General features: G+C 55.8%; 1 protein-coding gene across 1 annotated transcript; it reads right to left on the reverse strand.

Moving 5' to 3' along the window:
• Nucleotides 1-208: 208 nt before the first annotated feature.
• Nucleotides 209-4,403, reverse strand: IRF2BPL (interferon regulatory factor 2 binding protein like). Its single transcript, XM_002691124.6, has one exon. The coding sequence runs from the start codon at nt 3,394-3,396 to the stop codon at nt 1,072-1,074; it is 2,325 nt and encodes a 774-aa protein (XP_002691170.1). The 5' UTR covers nt 3,397-4,403; the 3' UTR covers nt 209-1,071.
• Nucleotides 4,404-12,090: the final 7,687 nt, after the last annotated feature.

Below are 12,090 nucleotides of genomic sequence, written 5' to 3' on the forward strand. Positions count from 1 at the left end.
CCAGAGGTGAATGTAAATAGCCTGGTACAGAAGGGGAGGAGCGGTCAGCCAGCACTGGGCCTTCTACAGAGGCCACCGCTGAGGGCTTTCAAAGGCACCGGTGCGAGTCTGTACTCTCTGTCTGTCGGAAGTAGTGAGGCGCTGTCCCTGCTGGTGCAGCTGTGCAGTCTTAGCCCTGGAAAAACACACTTGCTGACTCGGGGCAGAATTAATATCAATTGAATTTATTACAAGTTACTAAGCTCCAAGGCACATTACAGTGTTCTGTTAACTACAGAAATGTATAAAGGACAAACAGAGCAGATTCTCCATGTCTAGCATTTCGCTCTACTGTTCAAAAAGCATCCGTGCATCAATAAAGCAAAAACAAAACAACACGTGAAGATCCAACACATTCAGGTCAGTAGAAACAAACCAAAAAACATTTTCCCTCACCAACTTGCAACAAAAAACACCCACCCACCCCCAACACCCCCCTTACCATTTTGCAAAGGAAACAGAAAAAAAAACAAAAACAAAAAACAAAAAAAAAAAACCAGAACAAAACTGAACAAAATAAAGTGAAGACTCCAACACTTGGGGCTGTTCAGAAAGAAGCTCTCACCATTTTATAGCATCATTTTTTTTTAGGCAGCAACACTGGCCTTGGCAAAAAAAAAAAAAAGTCACTTTCTTTTGTGTGTTTTTTTTTTCCTTTCAGTGAGTGCATAACATTTACAAAAATACACACCAGCAGCAGTCGTTGCTAAGGGCTATTACTTCTGTACCTAGGCAAACACTCTGCCACCAATAAATGCTAACGAATATGATGCAAATGACCCAACCAATTATTATACTTAACACAAACCAGCTTATCCTTCAAATGAAGAAGTTAACATACCTTTGTTTCAAAATATAGAAACATACAACGAAAATAATGTCTATACATAAGACTAACTTTTTGCAGTTTGTTATATTCACAATTCTACATCTTGGGCGCGAAGGGGTGAGGGGGGCGGTCAAGGGGTTGGGGAAGGGGCCCTCTGGACAGGAGGAGCTGGTCTGGGGCAAAAGGGGTGGTTATCTTCTGGTTCAAGGGTCTCTCTCCTTTTTCACTTTAACATCCCCAGCTAAGATCGTCGCGATTTCGCCCTGCATGAAGGCCCAAGGTACATTCGACCCAACTAGGGGGCATTTCTCTCCGCTGGGGCAGTACACCTCGCCGGTAGCCCCCTGGGCCTTGATACTCTCTCTAGAGCAAGGGAAGCAGAATTTGTGGCTGGGAACGGAGGGGCACTGGACGAAATGCGTGTCCTCCAAACGTTCGTGGCAAATGGTACAGCAGAGGGGCCCGCTGTTGGCCATAGGGGAATCCGGAATGTTTTGGGGATGCACTTGGTCCATGCCCGGGTGGGTGCTAGGCGGCGGGGGCGCCACCTGTAAATTCAGGTCCCCGTTCCGCGACGTCAGGCGGCGCTGCCCGGGTACGGAGGCCGGTGACACCGGGCTGCTGCTGTTGCGCCGCGCGGAGGCCGTGGTGGAGTGCACCGAACTGCCGTCCTTGGGCGAGTGCGCCGTGCCCAGAGTGTCTGCCACCGACATGAGGGCGGCCATGGGCGACGGACCGTTCTGAGGGGCTGACTCGGGCGGGGTGGTCCGGTTGGAATGGGGTCCCAGGGGTGGGGGCGGCGGGGGCGGCCCCCCTGCCGCGTGCCCCGGCGCCGCGAAGCCCCCGGCCGACATGGTGAGCTTGAGGGCCTCGCTCTGATTCGCCATCCACTGCTGCCTCTGCTGCTCCTCGCCCAGCTTTAGCGCGCCCTCGGCGGAGTCCGGGGGCTCGGGGGACGCCTTCCTCTTGCGCAGGCTGGCGGCTGCGCCCCGGCCCGAGGGGGTGGCGGGCGGCAGGGCCCCGGTCCCCGGGGGTGCGCTGGGGGCGCGGCTTAGACTCACCAGGGCCGTGGGCAGCATGGGGCAGCTGGCGTCCAGGTAGGGCTGGGGCAGCATGTCGGCGCCGGGCACGCCCTCCTTAAAGAAGCGCACGGCCTCGGGAAGCAGGTCTCCAAGGAGGCGCCAGTCCCCGGAGCCGTGCTTCTTCTCATACTCCAAGTACTTGAAGCCAGAGGACAGACCCCGGCCAAAGTCCTTCATACAGTCCTGGTACATCTGCTTGGCCACCCCGGAGGCGCTGGAGTACACGTTGCCCGAGCCCGTGGGGTACTCAATGAACAGCTTCAACTCGTAGTCCATACCGGGCTTGGAGACGGCGTCGAAGGCGAAGACGCGGCCCAGCAGCGAGTGGTCCTTCTTGAAGCGCACCTCGTAGGGCGTGCAGCCGGCCAGCGTGAGCAGCGTGTCGCGGACCATCTTGGGCTTGTTGGCCCACTCCTCCGCGCGGTTGCGCAGGCTCTCGCTCAGCTCCGCCAGAGCCTCGGCGTTCCGCTGCTTCTCCTTCAGCTCGCGTTCCTGGTCGGTGCTCGACACCGAGCCGGGCCTCTTGCCGCCAGCACCCACGCCCACCTCGGCCACCGACGACGAGGTCGAGGACGCCGCGGAGGACGAGGCGACCGAAACGCCGGGGGCACCCCCGAGGCAAGCGGGGCCCCCGGGGGCCCCTGGGGGCGCAGGCGTCGGGGGCCCACGGCTGCCCAGGGCGTGAGGCGGCGGCGGAGGCAGCACCGGAGCGCTGGCTGGGCCGTTAAGCAGCGTCTGCGGCAGCAGGTTGGGGGGTACGGTGAGCTGGGGGCCTCCGCCACCCCCTGGGTTAGGCAGCCCTGCCACTAACCCGCCGTGCGTCCCGCGCCGAGACGCCACCGATGCCGCCGCCGAAGAAGAGTTGGGGCTCTGGCGGTTCAGCTCCGGGGGTCCCTCCTCCGGGTTGGGCTTGGGGAAGCCGTTGGGGCCCCCCAGGCCGTTGGGCAGCCGCGCGGCGTGGCTGCTGCTCCCCAGGCTCACGGGCGGTGGCGGGTACTCGAAGCGGCTGCGTTGTTCCACCGCGGCCGCGGCGGCCGCGCTCAGGCCATAGCGCTCCAGGCCGGACGGGGCCGCCAGAACCGCAGCCTTGCTGGAACCATCGACGTGGTTGAGCTGCTGCTGCTGCTGCTGCTGTTGCTGCTGTTGTTGCGCGGCGGCCGCAGCCGCTGCAGCTGCCGCCGCCGCCTCCTTAGCCGACAGAGCCACCGTCTTGACCCCGACGGGCGGCGGCGGCCCGGGGGAGCGGCCGTCCTGGAAGCAGCCGTGCGCCCGTTTCAGCTGGCGCGCTGTCTCAATTACAAACTCGATGCGATCGGCGCCCTCGTAGTTGACGCAACCGCGGCATACGGGTTCCGAGAAGTCCCAGATCATGGCCCAGGGCATGCGGGGCAGATCGCACAGGTAGCAAGACTGTCTCCGAGACGAGGACACCTGCGCCGCCGACATGATGCCGACCCTGGGGAAGGGAGGCCCCCTCCCCCGGCCGAGCTGTCTCCGCGGCGCCTGCTCCTCCCGGAGGGCCGGCCGGCTAGGGCAGGAGTCCGGCTGCGGGGGGAGGAAGCGGGGGGTGGGGGGGGCGAGAAAGTTCTGCCCCAGGGGCTGGAGCGAGCGCGAATGTCCACCGCCGGCGACTCCACCGCCCGGGCGGCAGACGAGTGCAGCCCGGCTCCTCGCCCCCACCTCCTCCTACTGCGGCTGTCTCGTCGCGAGGTGAGCTCCGGCGCCTTCTTCCTGGTGTCGCGGACCCAGACTGGAAGCTCCGGGCCCGGGGCGGGGGAGGGGGCGAGGGTGGCCGGGTGCTGGCGGCCGTTGGCTCTTGGCCCCCTCCCCGGAGTATAAGCTGGTGCGTGGAAGCTCGCAAGGGGTTGTCTCTTCCTCTCCCCTGGTTGGCGGGGGTGTGTGGGGGGGGAACCCCCTACGACCTGCGTCCTCTCCCCTCCAGGCTCCCCGGGACGAAGGCTAGAGGGTGCAGTGCCACCCGGCGCTCGGGTCCAATCTTGCTGAAGTCGCGGCTTCCCCGGAGGGTCGGGGGAGGAGCTGGCAGCCGCGAGGCGCTTCTCCCCCTCCGCAGAGGTCGGCCGGCCGTTCCGCTGGCGGCGGCTGGGCGTGCACGGCCGCGAGTGCAGCCGCCGCGGTCACTGCTTCCAGGACGCACGAGAGCCGAGGAGAGAAGGCGTGCACGCCAGCAGGCTCCCGCCGCCGACCCCAGCCCCTCCACCCACCCGCCCGCCCGCCCCGGGCCTGGCCGGCGGCGCCGGGGGGCTCCCCGCAGCTGGCGGCGCTCACGTTGGCTGCAGGGCGCTCGCGCGGCGCCTCGGCCCGGGTCGCATCCCTTTCCCCGCTAGCGCTCGCCCGGAATGTGGGGTTGTGATTGTTAAAACTCTACGTTCCGGAGGCGCGGCGCGGCGCTCCCGCTCGCGCTGCGGCTCGCGCTGTCCCGGGCTTGGCCGCGCGGGATGCCGCCCGGGCGGAGCGCTGACGTCACCACCGCGCTCTGCACCAGTTCTCCCCCCACCCCGCGCCGCCCCTCCCCTTTACACTTCCTCCGTGGAGCCCACTTGTTGCTTGGAAAAGCGCATGCGCGGCAGGCCGCCCAGATTCCTCCCAGTTGGCCCCTCCTCCGCGCCGCCGCCCTCCCCTTCCCCCCGGCCTTGCGCGCGCGCGTGTGTGTGTGTGTGTACAACAGCTGAGGCCCGGCGAGCTGATACTGGAAGTCCAGGGCTGGGGCGGGGAGGGGGGTGTTGGAAATTAAAACAGACGATGACCTTTCCTTTCCCCGTCCGGCTTTCCCAAGTTTAAAACGCTTTTCAAAACCACGAGCGTCGCTTCCGATCCCGCTCCCCACCCCATCCCCGCCGCCACCCACCCCACCCCCCGGACAGTGAATTTAAATATGTCCTGTCTCAAGGTTTTTTTCGCTGTGAATTTCATAATATAAAATTTGCATATTTCATCTGCAATCAAACCTCTTTCCCCCCATCCACGCCCCCCCTCCCGTGTGAATGTTATACTCATTACTACCCCTGATGCCGAAGCACCTGCAAAACTAGCTGTTCTCCAATTTTCCAGAAACTGCCTTTTCGCTTTTGTTTTTGTGCCCTGGTATAGGAACCTGAGCTTCAACGACGGAGCTAAAATGAATTCAGGGTGAGATACCCCTCCCCCCAAGCCGCACTCTTTAAAAATTTTGGCTGAATGTCTAAAGAAGCTACGAGCACCCCCGGAGGCCTTTAAGGAAAACAGTCTACTGGCTGCGCACAGCTGCAGTTGGGGGCAGGGAGGGGGAGGTGCTGGAGAGACCAAACAGGTGAGTGGTTTTCCCCGGTTTGATAAAAAGAAGGTGGGGACAGCCATTTAATAATATCGGTAGAGCTTTGTAAAACACCGCCGCCGTTTTCAAAATTCTTTTCTCTGTGCTGTGATTTCATTCCATAGGGCCCCAGAAGGCTGAGCAAGGTCATGATTTCTTTTCGGTTACAAGATCACGTCTCATCATTAGTGTTTATTGCGAAACAGATATGATGGTCAAAGGGGCATTTCCACTGATTCTTTCAAGTATCGGGTCTACTTAAAATTTTTTTTTTTCTCTATGAAGACTAAGGTAGTCCTGGGCAAGGCTGGAGAAGGGTGGCCATGTAATGGAATTTCAGATTTTGGAGTCTGACACACTTCGAATTTTCTCTTACTGGCTGTGTGACCTTGAGCTATTACTTAGCCTAACATAACCTCTGTTTTCCATCTGTAAAATGGGATCCGAGCTCCCAACTTAATTAGGAATGTTTGAGCTGTTATTTTACTTCTTGTTATAACTCATTTTGACTTGCTGTGGGTCAGACACTGTTAGGTGGTTTACTTATATTATCATTAAACCTTCAATATTATCTACAAGGTAGATTCTACTACTAACTGTGTTTTACAAGCTCAGAAAACAAGGAGGTTAAATAACTTGTCCAAGGTCACACATCCATGAGAGACAGAACTGGGATCTGAATACTGTAAATCTGTTTTGAATGCTGCTTTTGACAAGTTTAGGTTCTCAGTGGTATTTTGGAGTGCTTAAAATTTCCATCAGTGTGCCCCCCACCCCCAGTTTGTTACATACAATTCTCATGTAAAGTGCTATGCAAATACATCTTCATAACTGCAGGGCACCATCCCCTTCCAAATAGATTGTGCCATTTACTTCTTCCATAGAAGCTGTGGACCTGCCACTGCCAGAGACTGTAGCATAAATACGCCACACAGTGTGTGGAACAGTGTCAGGTATACAGGAAACTGTAAGTGCTGGTTAGTATTGATATTGATGGTACTATTGCTGATTAAGGTATAGAAATACTTTGTAAATTACATAGAACATAAGGATCCCTGCTTTTATCACTACTAGTACTACTAATTGTAAAAAAAAAAAGTTCAGCTGAAGCAACAAGAAGTATTTTGATTTTGACGCTTGACCTTCAGAACCTGTTTTCCCCCATTCAGCCCTCCCCAGCACCCTGATATTCCACTCATTCTGGGGTCCTAGGGTGCAAAAGAAGGTGAATTTTTAAGAATAGGGAGAAAGGGGGAAGGAAGAGCCCTAGGGAGCCCCTCTTTCATCTCAAAAGCAGTCAGATTTCTGTTTCTGCAAAACAGTGAGCTCACTGTGCAGTCCCCAACAATAATAAACTTTCGCAGGCCGCTGGCTCCCGGCAGTGATTCCTCTGTAAAGAGCTGCTGGAAGCATTGCCTCACCCTCCCAGACTTCAACCCTCCCCACACCACAGCTACCCTGGAGTGAGTCAAAACACAGGGCTAGGAAATAGAGTGACATTCCCACCAGCCTGGGGCTCCAGGCTGCTTAGCTTTAGCTTGGCTAGTTAATCTATGCCTTTATACTTATTCAGCCTATCCCATTATTAAACCAAAAAATACTGAAGAAAGCAACTTAGCCCCAACCCTCTAGCCAGGCTGCTAGAGAAAGCAAGTCGGATTCTGTGTCATAGTGCTATGTTTGGTATGCACACACATATGCCTCCATCTCCTTGTCTGCCTTTGCTGTTACTAAAGAAGATACACACACACACACATATATGCCGGGTATCCTCAGACACACCAAGTTAGAAATAAACATGCATTTAAACAAACTTCCATTACAGTCTTGTAATCCTTTAATTTAAAAGGCATAGCTCTCTCGATACCTTTCCCCTCAAAGAATCATCATCACTGAAGGTGATAAATTTCATCTTAACCACTTGAGATAGCCCTGTTTGGGGATGTGTCAGTGATTGTGAGAGGCAAGAGTATCAATATTTTGGAGAGAAATTTCCCTTGGAGAATTGCATGTGACAATATTGCCTCCACAATGGGAAGTAATTGAGCAAGGTGAGGGAAGGGGGGCTTCTACCTAAGACACTAGGTGGAGAGACCCACAGCTGGGACAGAATGGTTGGGGGGCGGGGAGTGTCTTGGAGACTGGCCAAGTCAGGGGTCAATCTGGCGCAAGGGGAAACTCCTGCAATTTCCCAAAGTTCCAACTGTGGCTGGTCCCCCCACACCACCCGCAGCTTGGCATCTGAGCTGGCATCCTCGGAGGACCCAGCTTTAAAACTGGAGCAAAAGGTCAGCTCTCCACTTGGCCTTTCCGGAGGCGACACCTCCGCTAGAGGTGAGAAGGTTGCAGCTGGATCCATGCACCTCGAAGCTCCCTGCAGTCTCCTCCTGTCCGCGCCCCCGCTGGTTTGTGGCAGAGTCAGGGGAGAGGGGGAGACCCTGTCCTGGCATCCTGCAGCCAGCTGGCTCGGCCGAGGAGGCCCGGGCTGAACCTCGCGTCACCCCACTGCAAAGTGCGGGCCAAGCTCTCAGGCAAGAGAAAGGCCTTTTTTGGTAACACTCAAGCCAGCAGTCAGCAGGACCCATTTCTTCGGCCCGCTAGAGCCGCCTCGAAGTAGATGAAAACAAACGTGTGGGCTGGGCGCCCCCCATCCCCAGGCCAGGAACCCCCACCCTCAACCCCGGGGGCTGGAGGAGAGGGAATCGGGTCAGCACGGTGATTTACACATGTACTCCCAGGCCGGTTCCGTGACGGAAGTATTTGCCTTTTCCTAAAGCATTAATCCTGGTATTTTAAAAAAAAAAAAAGTTAATTTAGGCCAGGGCATAGGGTTACGCAAGAGCCACTAGATCGTGAAATCCCAGGAACAACGTGATTCGCGAAGAGCCCCGGGGGGAGGGGAGGCTGCACCGCCCGCCGGGACCTGCCCAGCCCCAGGCGCGCGGGCAGCCAGGCGCTCCGTGCAAAACTGGGTGGAAGGGAGAGGAGGACGTAGTGCTTGGTGCTGGCGCGGCGGCCGCAACGAGCGATCAGATCTCTTGACTGCTTTCTTCCTGAAGGGGCGGGGAGCAGGGAAGAGAAGAAAGGCGCGGGGCGGGGGAGTCGCGTCTGGTTCCTGCCTCCTCCCCGCTTCCTCTCCTGGCCAGTGTGCCAGGGCACGGGGGGGGGGGGGGGGGGGCAACGCTGGCTTTAGCAAAAGCGCGTGTTTTTTCAGGTCCCCAAAATCAAGGAACCCTGGAATGAGCCTTTCAGGGACCAGCTCTAGAGGTTGGGGAGGAGGAAAGCGCCAGACAAGGGTGCTATTCACCGATCCGTTTGGGTTAAAACAAACACCCACACACCAAGGAGTGGGGTAAATCGGGAAGGGGGGCTTGGAGGGCGAAAGTGGCGGAGAGGCGGGCGGCGGGCGGTCAGGACCACAGGTGCTCAGACCCTCCCGCCCCATCCCGCGTGCGCCCGGGGCCTGAGCAGGGAGCCAGCGTGCCCGCGGGTTCCCACCGGCCCACACCAGATACCGGGGGTTTCCACCACCGGGCTTCGGAGACCCGTCGTCGCCGGCGCTTTCCTGCCCTGGGGCTGCCAGAAGGCGGGGCGTCAGAGCGGGAAGCCCTCGCGGCGGCCTCACTGTCCTCGGTCAAGTCTGGTACCAAGGGCAGCCATCAGTGCTGTCCTCGGTTGGGGTGCATGGGCTAGGAACATCGCCAAGTATTTGGACTCATCTTGCTTAGCTAGGCGGTTCAACCTGCAACTCGGGAGAGAGAAAGAGGAGGCGCTTAGCATTTAGTATATACTTAACATTATGATGTTCCACTTGAACTTGGCTGACCCTAAATAGCTCTGTGACCTTGGCCAGATCACCTGACCCTGTATTTCTTAGTCCGTAAAAGGGGTATAATTGGTCTCACTGGCCTGTGTGGAAGATAAATATTATAATGTACTTAATAAAATGGAAGCGATTATGAACAATAGAATGACCAGCAGTTGTTGAGAGCTCTGAAATGCCTTCCCAGACATTATCTCACCAATCACCACACCAGCCTTGTGACTTAGGTGTTACTTTCAACACTCCTGTGTAGGTCAGGAAAGCACATCCAGAGCTAGTCTAGAATTATTGAAAACCAGGTTCTCTGGCTCTAAATCCAGTGTTCCTTCTTCTGATCCAGTGGTGCCAGCCTTTTTTGGAGGGTGGGGGTGGGGGTACCCTACCTGTCTGTAAGAAACTGCAAGAAGGTTAAAATGTCTCTCCTGCAGAAATTTCCAGGTGAAGAATGCCACCACTGTGCCCGTAGATGGGAGATTATGCATAAATTAGCACTAGTTCTGGGGGAGTTAAAATCAGTCACCATTCATCTTTGAGCAAAATTGTGTAGCCATGATTCCCAGGCATCCCCTGAGACCTTCCTGGGTATTCTATACCCTGCCTCTAGGTAGAGGTGATGGAGGAAAATCTGAAGCTGTACCACATGCTGAAGTATTTAGGAACTTACTGAGTTCCCCTTACTGAGGATAGCTATTGATAGATTTTAAATGTCCACACCTGAGAAGGACCCCCAGGCTGCATGATGAAAGAAGGAAGTGGAGAAGATCCACTTAATGGTGAGAGTAACCTCTTTCCAAACCCGGACGTCAAGTAACAAACCTTTGCTTTCACCAGATTCAGGTAATACGGACTCTGTGTGCAGCCACCCAATAGGTACTGTCCTGTACTTGGTCTGGGAGGGCCGCTTGATGACTATGGCAGGCTACTCCTCAAAGCACTTCTAGCATAGGAGAGGCCTGTACCTTGATAATCAAGCCTGGCATAGGTACCACAGGAGCTGGAAATCAAGGGAATAAGATAGCCCTCAACCCTGACGCATCTAGAGGACCGCCATCTGGATAACCTCAACTTCCCTCTCTGGCCAGACCCAGAGGATTCAAGCCTGGCGTGTCTGGATGAGTGTGAAGCTATTCTCATCACTTACATTTTGTTTCAAAGCTGAAACTTGGGTGCCAGAGGGCCTAGTGGGTTTCCATCTCCTAGCTCCTCAACGTGTGCCCTTCCATTGCCATTCATTAGGTTACTCAACTATTTAGAGAATACTTTCTCAGCCCTAGGAATCTAATGATGAATGAAAACAGACTGACTCTAGCCCAGAATCTAGAAGCTTCCATTTACTCCTAGGTGTCTTAGTTTTCCTGAAGAAAAAGCCCCAAAGTCATCAGAGACAGTGCTTGTACAACACACTCCCACCAGCCACATGACTGACATACAGCAATCTGTTTATTTCTCGAGGCCCAGTTTCCTCATCTGCCAAATGTCGATATTACCTGTTTTCCACACTTTGGGGGCTTACAGTGAGTATCTCTATTTTAATACCTAGGGGTGTAGAAAGTCAAGCCATTGTCAGGAATCTCCTTTCCAGCACTAAATCTTTCTAGGTAAAATAGAAGAATTGAGGCCTGATCCATACTCTTCAGTCGTCCCCCAGCTCAGCATCTCTGTTTTTCTGGGCTGATGGACAAACAGTGACTGCCTCTGGACCTAAAAAATAGGAGGAGACAATGGCCAGGGTAGGCTGTCTCCTCATCTCTCCCAGACCAACAAGGATTTCCCATCCCCAGTTCCTGATGCTGCCGAAGCTCGCGGCAGTTGGGATTTATTGGGGGCTTTTACTTTTTTGTTTTGGTCAATTTGAAATGAAAAGAGGCAATGACCTCTTCTTTAAAAAACAAAACTAAGCAGGAAGTGTGCTGGGCCTGAGTGGCAGGGACTAAGGGTGTAATTACAGGTTTTTTGTTCAGCATTTTCATGTAATTAAATCCAAAGGAAAACGAGCCTAGCCGAGGCGGCTTGGATGCAGGGTAGACGTGGGGTGGGGTGTGTGTGTGTGTTGGAGAGGAGAGGCAGGAGGTGAGGGTTTGCTTTTCAGGCTGAGAAGACGCGGGTTTCTCGCTTTTGTTAATAATTTTACACTACACTCCTTTCCCAAAAGGTAGCCGATTATTCATCATTTATTCGGTGCCACTGCACTCTCCTTGGTGACATTTCCCAGCCGCGCGCAGCCTTCTCGGCACTGATTTCCCTTCAGCCCAAGACTCTTCCCCTCCCCACGTTTTCATATCGCCGCTCGCTGCCTGGTTGCCCACACAATGAACCCGCTGCAAAACCCACAGCCAGTGTTCTTGCCTATGGAGTTTCCATACCAGCGGCCTTCGAGGCCGCGAAATAGCCCCTCTCTTTGCTGTGAACATCTTCTGGCTCTCCCAGTTTCGCTTTACAATACTTCTACCGCCGCCGCCCCCTCTCCCCACCCCGAGACTTCCCGGTGGCTGCCTCGGTTTCCCCGCTGGGCGGCTCCCAGCGTAGGAGCCCGCGGTCGGCCGCGCCGGAGCATCCGACCTGGGGTCTGAATCCTCAGGCACGCGGGCTCCCGTCCCCTCCCTTTCCGGAGCGCTCTCCAACCCCTCCCCGAGCCCTCGGTGTCCCTCCGACGTTTCCTGGACGCCGTGAACTGGCAGCAAGAATGGGCCCAGTGTCTGCGCACATTCTGAAAGCCAGGAAACCTGACCCACCCCCAAACCACGCGCTCCAAAGGAAGGGCAATTGCATTTGCCGGGAGGGCGGGACTACAGAGCCCCCTCCCCTCCCCTCCTCCCCCTGCCCCCAACCCCCCAACAAGGCCCGCAGATCACCACCCCCACTCCCTCCCTTACGCCACTTTCACCTACTCTTCCCAAGAACAGACTGTTTATCAGAACGGGCAGCCAAGAAATCTACTCCTGTTTCTGGCCTCTGCCAGAGATTAATCACACTTGGGAAAGGCACAAAACTCGACTGTGTTGGGGCG

This window comes from Bos taurus, chromosome 10 (genome assembly GCF_002263795.3).
Source record: "Bos taurus isolate L1 Dominette 01449 registration number 42190680 breed Hereford chromosome 10, ARS-UCD2.0, whole genome shotgun sequence".
In the NCBI taxonomy this organism is placed as follows: domain Eukaryota; kingdom Metazoa; phylum Chordata; class Mammalia; order Artiodactyla; family Bovidae; genus Bos; species Bos taurus.

What these genes read in the sequence shown, in the direction of transcription:
- IRF2BPL (XM_002691124.6), bottom strand. Translation starts at nt 3,396, where the DNA reads ATGTCGGCGGCGCAGGTGTCCTCGTCTCGGAGACAGTCTTGCTACCTG.